Source organism: Mixophyes fleayi, chromosome 3, assembly GCF_038048845.1.
Source record: "Mixophyes fleayi isolate aMixFle1 chromosome 3, aMixFle1.hap1, whole genome shotgun sequence".
NCBI lineage: Eukaryota > Metazoa > Chordata > Amphibia > Anura > Limnodynastidae > Mixophyes > Mixophyes fleayi.
Genome location: NC_134404.1, coordinates 41,388,376 through 41,405,026, shown reverse-complemented (window position 1 = coordinate 41,405,026; position 16,651 = coordinate 41,388,376). Strand labels below are relative to the sequence as shown.

General features: G+C 39.8%; 1 protein-coding gene across 2 annotated transcripts in view; it reads right to left on the bottom strand.

Annotated features, from left to right (window-relative positions):
• Positions 1–490: 490 nt before the first annotated feature.
• SMC6 (structural maintenance of chromosomes 6) overlaps positions 491–16,651 on the bottom strand; it is a 53,773-nt gene continuing 37,612 nt past the window's right edge. For both annotated transcript variants that reach the window (XM_075201398.1, XM_075201399.1), the window contains exons 22-27: positions 15,790–15,935; positions 14,922–15,047; positions 13,064–13,169; positions 11,293–11,445; positions 9,060–9,157; positions 491–4,363 (exon numbers count right to left, since the gene is read on the bottom strand). In XM_075201398.1, coding sequence (XP_075057499.1) covers positions 4,249–4,363; positions 9,060–9,157; positions 11,293–11,445; positions 13,064–13,169; positions 14,922–15,047; positions 15,790–15,935 — 744 coding nt within the window. In that variant the 3' untranslated portion in view covers positions 491–4,248. The remainder of the gene's footprint in view (positions 4,364–9,059; positions 9,158–11,292; positions 11,446–13,063; positions 13,170–14,921; positions 15,048–15,789; positions 15,936–16,651) is intronic.

Sequence of the window (16,651 nt, the reverse complement as noted above, 5' to 3'; positions counted from 1 at the left end):
TTGGTATCTACCAGAGCCTATTGTGTTGCAATTTTACTGGATTGTTGCTGTGCCCTATTTTCCAGCAAGTATCCTATGTCGCTGACTCCATCAGGAGAACCCGTGACTCTACTGGAGTAGGGAGACTGGGTATCTGGTTCCTATCACATCTGTAGGGGGGTGAAGTGGCCAAGCAGCTGGGATCTCATGACAATGATAGCATTGCCGGTGAAGCTGGAGATGACATCACTTGTAAGGCTGCAGCATTCATAGATTGTGCAGGTAAGGAGCAGAATGAGAGAGTTGGGGACTCACCTCGCTACTATTAATGCCTTATTGTACATAATTTAGTACTGTAGCTTGGTATTGTATCTTTTCTATTGTCCTTGCCTGGGTGATATGCAAGTACTAGTAATTACTAATAACTAAAGAGATGTAATTGTACAGATATTGGTGTAAAGCACTACGGAATATGCTGGCATTATATAAATGATGATTGGTGTAGATCCAGGAGGCTTGTGGGAAGGCGTTTACTCATTCTTATTGCAAATACAAATATATGAGAAATATAACCAGAATAAAATAACAAAATTGCAAATCATCACTTTAGGAACTGGATAGTCATTGAGCACAGCACTTCTGCGATGATAGCGAGAGATTTGTTGTAACAGTTACTATTTTGTGGCTATTTATACCTGTGGAGCTGCAGATATTTGAAACAAATTTGAAGCACAACATGACAAATACTGATGAGTGCATGTTGGCTTTGGAGAATAACATATGCATAACAAATACTTAGATTCCAAAAGAGGTTACAATAGTTCTAACATTTTAAACCTGCCCTCAAGATAGATGCAATAAATGACCCTTGCTGTATACATGTTAAATGGTATATAAAACTGATAAACAAAATAGCAATAGCAAAACAATATATGAATAGGCAACATACAAATATACTTCCATTGTGTCAGAAATGCTTTGAGATTGACAGTTCACGCAAGATAGAAGTCATTTAGCTACAACCCTTCAGTTGTCCCTCTCAAGGTAAAAGTAGTCAAATTATTACCTGTCAAATTGCACTACATATTAGAATTGAAAGCTGCACTGTACAAAATGTGCTGTGGAGATCTGAAATATTCCTGTTTATTCACTTCTCCTGTGTTCCAAGTTTCATATAAAGAGCGTAGTGTTAAACTGAAAACCATTTGCAAAGCTTGACTATGTACACAAATAGTGCTGTATATTACGAAAACGGAAAGGGATGGACAGCTGGTATCTGAGGTTTCAAATAACAGATTTGATCACAAATAACTTTTTTTTCTCCAAAAAAAAAAAAAAAAAAAAAAAAAAAAAAGTGTGCCTCTAGAACTGTGGCAAAATCTCAACTGGTGTGTACAGTAAAGTACAATAAGCTCCTGTTTAGTGCAGACTGGAGTTGTACATGACCTTGTATTGTTTGCATTGCACTCACGTAACACTTACTCTAGACTTTGTAATCTCATGTTATGTCCCACAGTCAATCAGAAGTTTGTACAGTAAAGAATATCTTTCAGTATGCAATACATGGGATGGCTAGTCTCAAGATCCATCTTTTGGGCACGTATAGAATATTATATTATTCTCATCACTGGCTCGTTGTGTAGACATATTAAAAAATTCCTCATCACACACTTAAATGGAAACTTAAAAGACATTGCCACAAATCTGTCTGCATCGCATATGAACCATCACCAAGGCGATAAAGGTAAAATATTAACATCAGTATGGCACATTGCTCTCTCCAGTTAGTGGTGTTCTAGACCACTGCGTACGTCTAATGCAGTACTTTGCAATACATTACAATGAACACAAAGTACAGGAATGAATGATGAAGACAATGATTAAAGAAACGCCAAAGAACCCAACTTCTATTGGTATCATTTTTTCTCTCTGAGCTCTAACCAGATGAAACAAGAAGCCTTCAGTAGAATCTGCAGCCTAAAGAGCTGAAGCAAGGTCTCAGTATCTGTCTGCATTGCACCACAAGCTGCATGGAGTTTGCACGTACATGGTATGACTTACTCTTTGATTCATTTCCATTGTACACGGTACATTGGCTTCTGTGCTGTAGAACACAGAGCTCTAGCACAATTCTAGGTGACTGAGGACAAAGACGCTGCAGAACCTTCATCCTTCCATCTTAACCCTTTTGACAGCAACAATGTCAATCACATCATTGTCACCAAAAAGAAATAGCTCTGTATAAGTCAACTCATCTTAAAAACAAAAAAAAAAAAAAAAATACCAATCAGCTTTTGCTGTCAGGAGATTCTGCTTTGGCACACATCAGGAAAACGACAGCGAGACAATCTGTCAAGATCAATACATCTACATAGGAGATTACTTAGCCCTTGGTATGAGACTAGGCCAATATCCATTTTCATAAAGAATGTGCGTCACAGAGGGACAAGCAGCCTTTCTCAGAAAGTGCACAGCGCTATTTATTATAAAACTATCTTCTCAAACTGATTAGAGAACAATAAGTGAACAATAACAGACAGCGGTAGTTATAGCAAATCAGGGTGAGAGAACATTTAAGTGATGTTAAAAACAGGGCAGCGGTAAAATATAATGAATAACATAATATCTGTCTATATAAATATAAGCCTGATTTTTTATTATAGTAAATAGTGTGTGCAAACACATGCCACTTGACCCATCAATTGCCCTGTTGCTGCCTAACCAGTGTATTATGCTGTTATTGTGTGGGGCAGGGATAGTACAATGCAATCCAGTGCTCTCTCCATATCTCAGGACACTAGACACACTATAAGACTTTTCTCCATCTGTTTTAGAGAAACACAATATTGTGATGTAAACTACCTGAAATTCAACGGGCAAAAGAAAAAAAACAAACACACAAGATTAGAGCACTATTGTTTGTGTGCCAACTAAAACAGAAGCACACGAACATCTACACAATACAAAGCATCGAACATGAATTAATACAAACAGTGGCAATACTACATGGCAACATCATGTACAACTCCAGACAATGCGGAACTGAAGCCATTTCATTACTTAGAACCTCTTCCTGGTGATCTGGGCATCAGAGAAAGAACAGTAAACGACAACCTGGATCAGCGACACAATGGCACAGTAAGTTCTGAAAAAGCCACTATCTGTATCTTACCCCCAAAAAAGTCTGTACACATTCTGCATCCACCGGTTGCAGCAGTTTGTACAACCATCGTAATGTGCAGGCTGCATGCTTTCATGAACAGCAATGGCTCAGAGGGCTTTTACCAAATTCTGAAGTTTGCCTAGCTTCATCCTTTAAAAAAAATTTGAGTAATGTCAGTCATATTGCTTTATTCTGTACTTCTGTTTATACAAACCATCCTGTAGACTTTAAATTCTCACATAGAACCTGAAAGTGAAGCTTGTATCAAAGCCGGACAGATTTTTCAGATATCCCCCAATAACTCAGATTTGGCAGTTAGCAGAAAAAGTGACCGACTGCCACGTGTGATTAATTGGAGATATAAATGAAACATCTGGCCTCTGAGCAGCTCTCACAGCTTGGAATTCTGCAGCCCCGATGGTGATAAAATGAAAGCAGTCATGTCATTAAACATTACTATACACTTTATTATAGACGATGCTACAATACCGTACCGAACAGCTTCTGAGAACTACCGATGATGGCAAGTTGTGACAGAGGACATTTCCCAACATGCTTTGCGGCTGTCTGGCAGAGAATGTTGGGGACTGTAGTTATAAATGCCTCTTCTCTACATAAGGATATGACAAGTCATGTAGTCTTGTAATATCCAGGAAACAATCTTGAGCAGAGTCGGACAACAAGCGGTAAGACTACAAGTACCATCCTGTCCGGCAGATGGAAAAGCCACATATGATGCCCAGTGCCAGTAGAGGGTGTATATAATCCTTCCTATATTTGCAGGAACAATGTTTTAAATAAAACTACACCATAAAACAAAGACTGTTTAACATTTCATTCTCAACTTTAAATTCTAGAGAATGAAAACAGTCAGGCAGCACCCAGCCTGAATTCAAATAAATAGGAGAGAAATAAAACAAATAAAACACAATGGATATTTACAGAAATACATATATAGATATATATATATACACGTCTCTATATTAGACTTGACAGAGTGTCATTTGGCAAGTGTGAAGCGGACAGGGTATTTATTTATTTTTTAAAAATCTAAAAAGGAAACTGCACATGAATGGACTGCATGATCTGCAGTCAGGAGAGTCACATTAATCTTCATTTTCTTCCTCCTCCTGGCTCCTTGTGAGAAATGGCAGCTTGGTTTGTCCTCGTTCAGGATCTTGCATTCGAAGAATTCGGATAAGACTACTGGAAGGGAGAGAGCTGGAAAGGAACAAATGGTGACATTGTTGGCACATAAGACACTTTATAATAGTGCTATATTAGCAGTTGCATTTCTAGAACACTCTCTTACAAGGTAGTAAAGGGTTTTCCACTTTCAGATGTTGTTAATATATTTGATCATTTGCACCATATTATGCAGCTTTTTAAATACAATGATGCTGCTTTTTGGCTTCTTGTCGGAACAAACAATTGTAATGGATGATATAAAGGCATGACTGAGAAGCACATAAGGGAGCGTGTGAGGGAAAAGAGCAAACCAACCCACAAGGGTGCGTACCTGCACATTACTACCTACAGGTGGAAACCCTCTAAGTAAACAATCCTAGAAGCAAATACGTTCACAGAGAGCTGCCATTTTGCTTTCTTGAACCATTATTTCTAAACCATCCTTTCCCATCCTGGGACAGCAAGAAGAGGTTGAGATAAAATCTATTTTGGGAACATTTCTATCAATAGGAAGTCTAAGGCCAGGTCTGTATCTCAGAGTTATTGACCTTTTTAAAAGCAGCATCTTTTTAATAGGATAAGCAGTATATCTATATACATGTTTAACATCATTGCAAGGATACAGCGCTAAATGGAAAGCACTCAGAAAATGAGATATTTACAGACAACGGCAGAATTGCTGGGTCCTACCAAGAGATGCTCAGCGGCACATAAAATGGGTCATGTCAAGAATAATTAAGAAACTACACAAATAATTAAGAAAAGTACTTCACTGGAGAATGAAACTCTGAATTACTTACCTAGGGATGCTCATTAGAATACTGATTAATTATGCTATTATCTGTGATGTATAGAAGAAGCGAGGCGGAGGGGGCACAAGACGCAGCAGGGGGGAGGCAACCTACACTTCTTCAGCAACTGTTCAATTACAATTCCCACTAGCAGGTTGTGCAGGGATGACACTATGGTGTGCATAGGGAAGGACAGACAGATATAGCAAGTACAACAAGATGTGTGTGCTGTAGACAAAAAACACTAAAAAAGGACAAGTAGACTGAGGAGCAGTCATAAAAATAAGCACTGACGTTTATCTAATCACTCAACAATTTTGACAGATTTGGATAACCTGTAAGCAATGCACTGCCATATTGTTTTTCTAATGTCAAAGATTGCTAATAACCTCTTCAAAAAGCTAATTGGCAGGAGTATGCAAACCCAGCGACAACTGATGTTCTATGGGGAGGAAGGAGGGGTGCAGACCTTCTGCAGAACCTACTAAGTTTTACATTGACAAAGAGCAGGCATCCTTTAGCTACACTAAAGGAAAGGAGCCAGGTACAGCATCTACACAGTAAAAGATATAGAAGTCACTAAAACGTGTGCACCTGACGGGTTACATGCACTATGATGCCTGGATGCTGCACACAAATCACTGCTGACATGGCTGTTACTGCGCTCCTGATGCAAGATATTGCTTGTGGCAGAAACCACCACACCAGCGCTTACAGATATCAGGATATGTGGCAGGTTTCCAGCACTCTGACAAGCAGCTTCTTACAGAAGATGCCAGGGGGGATTTGGAGCTGCCAATAGCTATTTTTGTGCTTTTTATGCCAAGCTTGATAAAGGATGATCTGAGAAATGGTCATAAGGTTTGTGATTAGGGAGCACCCTTGCAGATAATACACGTGTAAAGTCACATTCAATAAACACATGAGATGTGGAAAAGAAAGGTCACACACACAAACACACAAGAAATATAACTCCAATGTAAGAACTCTCTATTCATCATGTTGCTATGTGGAGTTTTCATCCATGTTTAGCCCTTAGGATAGTTCTGGGAAGTAGATGGCCCTCCGAGCCTTCACCTGCGGGCCCCAGCTCCTTCCTACGTTACCAGAGCTTGTAACACTTGTTTAAACTGCCTGCTATGTTATTACAGGTAGGCGTCTCTTTATTTGATTAAATGCATTGTTTACCCTTAATCTCAGTGATAAGTTCAATGTGGGGCCCTTTCTGAGAGATAGAGGGTCACACCAGGTGGCCCCTGTAGTGTATCAGGTTGGCTATTTCTGCAATAGGAATACTCAATGTGGAACGTAACACAGATCGCTGTGTATTAGCGCCACACGTGACCTCATGACCCTGCATAGATGACTGTAAGGAGGCAGGTTGTTGTGCTATAATCAGCAGCCACGTCTGATACCCACTTCAAGCCGCAATGGGGCTGTTACGGAAATGCAAGGCTATGTCTTAAAGGAGCATTTTAAATGCTAATCAATTCTAATACACCACAGGCAGCTAAGAGGGAGTAAAGACCATATTTGAGGCTGTAGTAAAAGTAAAACCCAACCCAGATTGAAGACATCTAATATCAGGGAGGTAAGGCATAACACCTCTCCAAGACAGTGCGGTGACCATAGTCTATGGGTAAAAGCTGCATTTGTTTATACATGCTCGTGGTCTCAATCCTACTAACAAAACAAAAACATCTGATACAACAGTTCAAGGAGGTTTCCCAAAAAGCTGCAGGCATGCCGTCAAATGTGCATTCTGTGCTGGGAGTTTGCTACACCGGTTCCGTTTCAACTAAGTCTTGTCTTCAAATATAGGGACCATTTAAGAATTAAAAATTGGTGGGATTTATAGAAACTAGTGGAAGTAAAAAAAGTTGTGTTGCCCATAGCAACCAGATTCCAGCAGTGTACTTTCTTGCTGTAGTTTCAATGAAAGCAAACTTACCATTAACGCCTTAAGAGGGATAGGACTGTGCCCATCTCTATGTATAAAGACACTGTACCATAACCAAGCCTGCACTGAAGTACCCAGCAGTTCGGCGGGCAATCCTGTGGCACGGTAGTATACTCCAGAGGGATGCAAACAGGCTTCATGCCAAAACATCAATTAAGGAGCTGCAGACTAAGGGGAAATGTGGCTTTTCAAAGTTCATTCTTTATTAAAGCAGCCTCAGAGAATAGAATGTTATCAAGTGAAATCCTGGCTTTCAGTGAAGGTAACTTGGACAGCAGTCAACATCTTTTCTACTTTAATGCTCAGTCGTTATTTACAAGTGGTAAGAGACTTAAAATGTAAATCTCATGCATTAATGTGCTTTAGGTCTGGTTCGGCACATCATGAGACATGTATGTAACATGTACTGTACAGTATGGGCAGTGCACTTTGTTCATCTTACCGCATTAAGATACGTTCCCCTTTTGACCTCCGCAATGAGTTGTGATTGGGTGTAAATAAGTAAAATTTTGACCTGGACAGTTTTTGGAACTAGCATTTCCCGATCACCCTCTTAACCATACAGCTCTGCGTGTAGTAATAGTATTCGCAATGGCGCAAGCAGTAACTCATATGCATTAAATAAAAACTGCCATAAGGGTCATGGGTGGAACCCCGGGGACGACAAAGGAGCGGCCCAACACCAGCGTTTAGTGAGAAGGGCATGTGCCTAGATTTACAATACTGTAAACTTGCATTTACATTTTGCAAAAACCACAGGATCTTTCCCACACTTAAATCCAAGGTCCCAGTATGCCACCGAGGCCACAGACAGGGAGGTGCACTTAAATTCAACATCATCATCATCATCATCATCATTTTCTGAGGGGCGAAAACAAAAAGGAACCATCCTCATCAGAACATGAATTCTGTGTTGCATTGTATGAAGGAGACTTGTTCCATGTGAGAATATGAAGTTTAGTCTCAGAGGAAGATGATTAGTAGGACGGGGACCTGCTTTAAGTGGATATTGACTGTTTCAGTTGCTCAATAGATGTTCCAGGCCCTGTAGCTTTATACTCTCAGAGGCTGTAGCGGATACAAACATCAGTGCCAGTATATAGTGTCATCAAGCAGAATAAAGAGTAGAAGTCAAAGCGACCACTGCCCCTACCCTCCAGCCCATAATACTGACATGTGCCAGAAGAAACACATACAAGCAGGTAGAGCGCCGGCAGACTTCTGGCCACCTGGACCTAGCACTAAGTGGGGGTGCAAGTTTAGGATGCACCTCAGTCCCAGAAGGAGGGGATTGGGCAACCCACTGGTAAGCTCCCGTAACATTGGTGTCTGGAGCTGGCAGGAGTTAGGTGACTGTACTGCCACCCAGTGGTGAAGGAACACACAACAAAGTCTCCTACACTTACATAGGGCTGTTCCAAGAAAACAGATCATCCATAGTGCTAGGAACTGCCATGAAAAGCAAAGCCAACAAGTTTCCAGTGCTCTTTCCTGGCTGGAATATAGAACCCTAATCAGCAAGGACAGCGGATGTAGGGACTTCATCCCCTTGCAGAGCTACAAGATACCTTTGCTGCATGCTCATTTTATTTAGATCACTCCTTTTGTGACCTGTTTTATGCTCATTCATGTGCTTTAACGTAAAACTGTTCCAAACACTTTGTTAAAAATGCTTATATCACAACACAAAAGTGTATAACTTGAAAAAATGTAGAGAAAATGAGGTTTTAGAGTAAAACGGTCACCCTTATTTCTATTCAACACTATGAAAATGTGTATAGCTACCTCCCCTTCTGCCACACACATATAAATACAATGTCTATGCACTACAGGCTAAATCCTGCTCTATTTTCTAGTAGAGCTTTCATGCTCTGTGCCAAATGTATATTAAAACCTGGTTTAATAGCAGCTGAATGTTTTCTTTCACTCGCTAGAAGTTTATCTACTGTTGTGCTATAATAAGAAAGGAATGTTTTACCTCATATGTTGTGGGGTTAACAAAATGAACTGCCGATACCTCTGAGAATCGGCCATCGTCAGCATCATATCCATAGATATCCTCCTATTCACCATGTCCTGTGTTACACAATACAGAAGAGAGATAAACATTGGCAGTACTTAAAACATTCCCAAACTTGCAAGAAAGAGTAGAAGATGGAAAGTGATTGGAATAAAAGAAAATTATTTCTGAATTTACTTTTAAATCTTTCTTGCCTTTCCTAATGCGCTGCCTAGTGCAGGGATCCTGGGGTATAACGAATTTCAAAAGGGAAATATAGTTTCCCTGTCTCCCGAGAACAACTGCACATAACTTTAGATGTTAAACCACCGAATATGTAGGTTTTTTTTCAGCAGGTTTACAATATGTATACACTATTTTAAAACGAAAAAGAAAGTACGTTAAACAACAACAATGAGAAGTTAATAAAACTTTATGAAAAGGAAATCTAAAATCGTGTTAAGGGGGGCGAGTGGGTTGGTGAAAGAAAAGTGTGTGAGGGAGGTGGGAATAGGGAAGGGGTACAGAAAGTCACCAAAACTGAGGATTCAGGCCAGGAGCCCCCAACATTGCCCCAGTTCAGGGGAGAAGCTGCTAGAAAATCCAAACATAATACAGATGGATTTGTCAGGTAGAAGGTAAATCTGGTTTTAGACATATGTCACTAACATGCCCAGCTACTTAAACATTTTGAACACGTTTGAGTAATAGGGCTGCACATGGGGTAAACATTTTTACACTTTAGCTTTCTGTGTATAGAAGTTTCTATTTATCCCAATAAATTCTTTCTACTGGAGCATTCCCACCAGACTATGCGATCTATCCGCTTGCCCTCTGCATCCCCAAGGATGAGAGGCAGAACCTACATACTCCTGAAAGGGCCGTGCAAGAGAGCTCTGACTGCAACACATTTAAAACGTTCTATTTGAAAAAGCAGCTAAAGGCGGCTACACAAAGTCATTCTCCCAAGCCCACAAGTATATATAATTGGGCCCTGAAACCTAAAATTCAGGAGATGAAAATATAGCATTCATGGTGAAGGGAAGCAGCTGAAACACACACAGGGTAAAAGAGGAGATCAGTGACCAGAATCTGTTGCAAAGACCATTATAGAAAAACTTTAGTTACCATTTTAGGATTTAAATGAAATATAATAAGCTTTACTAAAAGGTAGAATTTACTTTTTCCAAGAATCTCTTGCCTAATCATGAGTCAGTAGGTAGTAACGTGAATCTAATCTCCAAGGAGGATTGATGGGCATGCTGGCAAGGTGTGAACCACAGCATCGTAAAGTTCCTAAGGACTAATAAGAGCCGCCCGAGGGTGTTATTACTTTAGAAATCTGCTTTCCCATCTCAGAAACCCAAGAATAACCCTGCCAACTGACACTTCATATAAAACAGGCTGCAGGCTTTGTGCATGGACAACCACGTTTGCATTTCTGACCAAACACAAAAGAACCAACAAGCGATTTATTCAGTGTAGGAGAAGAAATGAAATAGCACAGTTTCAGTAAGACATTTACAGGGAGAAATGGCGACATCACAGATTACACATGTAAGTAGCATGATTCATTTTTACTGTCGAGATTTGAGAAAGACAAAAGGATCTGGCATATAATTTTGGATAAATTCTCCAGATCAAGACAAGTGTGGGACAGAAAAGGGAGAGAGATAAAGATCAATAAGCTGGGATGACCAAATGAGACCCAAGAGATGACCAGCATTGGCCAATATAGCTTGCCTTAAATGGTTAAACAAAGATGAATGTAGCATGAAAGTGGGGGTGGTGAGTAGCAATGGAAGCACTGAGAAGCATAGGCAGAAATGGAGAGGACATAAGATGGTACAGAAACATGATCATATGTGGTGCCATTGAGGGGTATTCTTATCAAAGTAGCATTGGAGTTATGTACTGTGTTAGTCATCTATAAAAGCAAGAAATTATGGCGTTCAAAAGATGCCTTTTTCAGGCACACTAGATAGATATAATTACAGACTTGGTTATTCTTTATCAGACACAATATACAATCGAATTAAAAGCAATTAAATTGTAATCTTTTTCCACAGACGTGGTGACATGCTGCAGTATTGTAGGTGAGAAACTGGCACCAACGAAAGAATCAACAAAGCCACTAATAATAATCCCAAAACATGTTCTGTAGATAATTCTTCATAAAAAAACATGTAAAAAAACCATTGTGAAACATTACCATGTAGACGTCAAATTCATCCAGACACCTGAAGGGAGATTCAGCAATCGACCAAAGAGAAAGCACGAAACAGACAGTGGAGAAAGATCGTTCCCCTCCAGAAAGAGACCTCATATCAGACAATGCTGCCTTGTTTCCTTCTCCTGGCTGGACCTGTAGTAGAGTATTGGAGATACACACATTACATCACCTACCTAGTAGGGGGGGATTCAGTCATACTGTGAGAATGCAGCCTGTCCATTCACTAGGTACCAGTGACCTCACTCTGCCTGTGCCTTATACCTCAGTTATGTCACTGGTTCCTAGTGAGGCTGCGCTCTTGTAAATAATGGTTGTGTTCACAGATTTGCTCCCTTTGCTCTCAATAAGGCTGGGTACACACTAAAGTGTTTTCAGCCAATGAGACGATAAAGGACAATATCGCATTAGTGTGTACGCTGTAATGATGAACGAATTTTGTTCCAAACATCATTGTATCGTTTCATTTGCTTTTTAAGCCGGACTAATAAGTCGTTCAACGACGTCGTTCCAATCCTGCAGTGTGAATGCACTTAGGGCCGGCAGTGTCCATAGATCTCTATGGAGTGTGCAGAGTCACCATCTTTTCAGCAGATGGTTATGACAGATGAAGAGCTTTCAAAGTGAAATACAAGTTCCCTGTCTCATGAGAACAACTACAAATAACTTCAGATGTTAAACCAACGAATATGTAGGGCTTTTTCAGAAGGTTTACAAAATATATATAGTATATAATATATACAATTTTTATTATTTTTTTTAAATGAATAAGAAAACATGTAAAGCACATTAAATAAACCTGAAGATAAATCTTGTAAAACGTGTATAGTGTGTACACATGAATCGTCACGCTGATAAGGACCTTTTTTCTTTTTTTCTGTCCTTGGTAAAAACGTTACAGATGTCACTTCAGTAAATATTTTCTGTAATGTGTACCCAGCCTAAACAATAGATACTCTATAAAAAATACCATTTTAAAGTAAAAGACATGAAACTTTAAGTCCAATTGAGATAAAAAATAATGACAGGGAGCAGCTGTATACTATTGCTGGGTATAGATTAAGTCAGGAACTGCAATTATTATTGGAGAAATTAGGCTGGACAGCAATTACAGAATGAAAGCAGAACAAAGCATTACTATCCTGATGTACTTAAACAAAACCAAAACAATTTAAATAAAGATAGAAGGCAACTGAGCCTAGAACTAATCGACACAGATTTTGCTACCCTTCAATTCCCAATGATCATAACACAGATTAGCTGCTAGCCTGTTTAACAGACATGTACTAGCTAGTTTCTTCATATCAGCTGCGTAATGGCAAACTAACTGCAGCAGCTGTTCCCTGTTCCTCAGGCTGCGAGGACCCCAAGTGGTCCATTTATAAACACAACATTAGCAATTTCAATCCATGTAGTTCTGAAAATTAAATTTTAAAAGGTGAAACCAGAGCTCAACCCACTTTGCATTGTTATCCTGTTATTTATACAGTATAATATTATGTAGTAGGCAACTTTCTAAAACCATTTATCTGAATGCAATCCGATAACTGCAGGAATTGTCTAGTGTCTCAGACTGTTTTGGAGCAAAATTGTTTTTATTATCAGGCATATTAGATTATACAAGGTTATGAAGCTGGTATACGCTGTAGTCTTTTTCCACATTTGGTAGAGCTGAACATATGGAATCACAGACATTTCTCCAACACCTATAGCATTTACCACCTAAAAGCGGGACGACTTAGGACAGACTTACGGTTATTGAGAGAGTTTCGTTCTTGTGGTCAAAAGAGATTTTCCCAGAGTAAGCTCTTTGAGATAACAAGGAGTCAAAGTAAAACTTGCACCGTAAAGTAAGGTACCTGAAGAGGGATGAATAAGAAACAACATATAACTTCCAGCAGTAAGGCACTAAAGAGGAAGCGCATATTCTAGGGAAAGGGGAGGGGTGGATATTGCACTAAGTGTTGAAATTTGAAAGGAGAACAATGCCAATATTACAGATACCTGCAACAGGCCCCCCCCCCCCCATCTCCTGCTATTTTACTAATAGAAGGACATCCTGTAGGACTATCCTCTTGACCTCAGTGACAATAGCATATGATATTCTTCCTAGGGCTGGGATTTATAAATCAACCGAAAAATAATATTCTTTTCAGTTCCATTAAACAGAGGGATGTACAAAGAGCCTTGAGAGAAGACTCCAAGGTTAAGTAACGAGATTTGCAATTCTCTCTGCAGAGACTGTATCAGCTACATCAATTAAATGAATATCCGAGCATGACTAAATGTAATGTCATCCTGAAAACCTAAAGAGAAAAAAAACAATGGTATTCTGAATATAGATGCCGTGGTTTCATAAGGCCCTTACAGTGAGGATATTAATTGTGCCACTCACAGGCTGACATTGCACACATTAATACAGATCAATTTACAGGGCGAGCCTGCACTGAATACAAAGCAGCCTTAAAAGAGCCGATAGACAGATAATGCAGAGATTCTTATACAGGTCACACAACACATTAACTATGCAGACAAAGCGGCAGATAGGAGGCATGAACTTTCAGGGTTTTTTTTTGTCATGGTCAAGACATAAGCAATAAACTAATTTCCGGCTGTATACAGTGAAAGGAGAGCTGCTGCCTCCCTGTGGACAGAAGCTGAACAAGTCATAGATAAAACATTTAGTATGAAGATACTTTATTGTTAATTGTTGGCAGTGTAAGATTCAGCTTTTTTTTCGGGAGGGGGGGGGGGGAGGGGCTGAACTAATCTTCACAAGAATACAGACTACCAGTTCACGAGGAGGTAGTGACATCACCAACAGACTGTGCTCACATTCTCATAGATACTACTACATCCCACGGTGGATATTATTTCAGTTCACAAGATGACCAACGCCACTGTGTATAGACAACAGGCTTTAAATGCATTGTTGGGTTCCAATATTAGTATATACCACTTTTCTTCACATGTGTAACTGTATTTACAGTTAAATCCTTTTTTTCCAAACCCAAAAAAACATTGCTGACATGGATAAATGGCACCAAACCTACTGGATATCAGCCTTTAACTAAGACTCCCAGTTGTGTGGCAATAGCCATCCATCCAACAGTATAAACTGAGTTTCTAAAAACACCCCCCCTCCCCCCACCCCGGTGGCTCAGTGGTTAGCACTTCTGCCTCACAGCGCTGGGGTCATGAGTTCAATTCCCGACCATGGCCTTATCTGTGTGGAGTTTGGGTGTTCTCTCCGTGTTTGCGTGGGATTCCTCCGGGTACCAATAAGTTAACTGGCCGATATCAAAATTGACCCTAGTCTCTCTCTCTGTGTGTGTGTATTGGGGAATTTAGACTGTAAGCTCCAATGGAGCAGGGATTGATGTGAGCGAGTTCTCTGTACAGTGCTGCAAAATCAGTGGCGCTATATAAATAAATGATGATGATGAACGCCCCCTACTGGAGACTGACTAGAAACACAATGGAGCAACTGGGCGAAAGGCCACCCAATAGGCCAGTCTATACTACCAACAGGCCAACACATATTTATACAGCTGCAATATCAAAGCGATCAAATGCAAAGGAAAAATGGGCTTATAAGGAAGTAGTCCTACCTGCGAAACTGATGGTATGTCTTAAATCGCTGAGCCATCATGTCATCCAACATTTTAACAAACACCTTGAGATTCTTCACTTTGCTTTCCATATCATGATAGTTCTCTTTTGCATCATGGTACTCTCTGCAAAAAAGCACAAGCCAAGCATATGGTAAACAGGTGCAAGCAGTGACAGGATCAGCCAATTAAAAAGCCTAACTAAACATAAACTGTCCAATCATTATGTGCTTCAGGTATTGCTAGCCATCAACTCCACAAGTCAGCAAGTGACACACATCTAAACGGATACTTCAAATATTTAATCACAACCACATGTTGCATAATATGTTGTGTCACATGAACTGACATTGACACTGTGCAAGGGCCTAATTATCCTGGAAATGGAGTGATACTGCTATTTGTTCATCAGAAGACAGTGTTATAGCAGTGGCAGATCCTGAGTGAAATGAGAAACAAGAAATCTCAGGGACTTTTAAATGGTACATTCATCGCAAAATATGTCAGGAGTGTCTTCATGGAGCAGAGATATGTGACAAGTAACACAAGATAATGTTACAATTCAGAATATATACATACTAGTAGGTTATTTAGCGGCTATTAAATTGACCTTGATCTCTCTCTGTCTGTGTGTGTATTTTAGGGAATTTAGACTATAAGGTCCAATGGGGCAGGGACTGATGAGTGAATTATCTGTACAGGGTTGTGGAATAAGGCTCTTATCTATGATGTTCTGACATAAGCACCCAAGTTCATATGTTATAAGGCAGGCAGTGAAGTTCCTTAGAAGTGGCGCGGAAGAGAGCCAAGATGCCATTGTTACCCATCAGCAAACTGGAGAACCAGACACAATTAAATGTGAACCTACTTTATTATGTCCTCTCTATTTCCGTGAAGTTCCTGTTCCGAGTTGATCTTTTGCCGGAGATGGCTAATTTCAGTATCAAGACTTCTAGCAGTCCGGGAAACTTCAACCCGCTCTGGACATATCTGCCTTGCCTGAGAGATTTTTCCCTGTACCAATATAAAAAAGGCAAACCATCAAAAAATCCTGAAAAATATTCCCTTAAAAAAAAGAACCAAAACAAACAAAAAACAAACAGATAATATTTAAGGCAATTAAATTACTTTTTCAATAAACAGATTCATTAGCTAGAAAACACATATTTTGGCAATTCGTTTACAGCAGGTTCTGCCAATTTCACTCTTTACAGACTTTTTCCACCTTTATGTATTAAAAACAAAGTGCTACCAAAACTCTACATTTGTTTTCATTTCAATGAAATTTACACATGAAATTAACTTACCAAACCCTCCACTTAATGTGTGTTCAGGGTTTCTTGCAAATATATCCATAATAAAATAATGTATCTATTTCACTGTGCCACAAGCATGTTCTGGCTAAAGCTGGCCACACGTACCGAGATCCTGCTGCTAGGCACGCGTCAAGCAGGTGGATAACGAAACGCACACGGGAAGTGAAGTTGAATGAAGTGCAGCCAGTCACTGCTCAGGGCAAGCAACTAGATCACTTCTGGTGTTTGTTAATGTGGTGAGAAGATGACCACACACACAGGTCGATAACTATCATCTACTGACCACATTCACCAACGTGCTCGACAAGGAACCTAAGAAGTCCATTAAGATTATCATCAAGCATTGCCAAAGTTCTCAGGCCAATTGCCTCAATTTGCAGCATATTAGCAGCATTACTTTGGGCAGTTTATCTC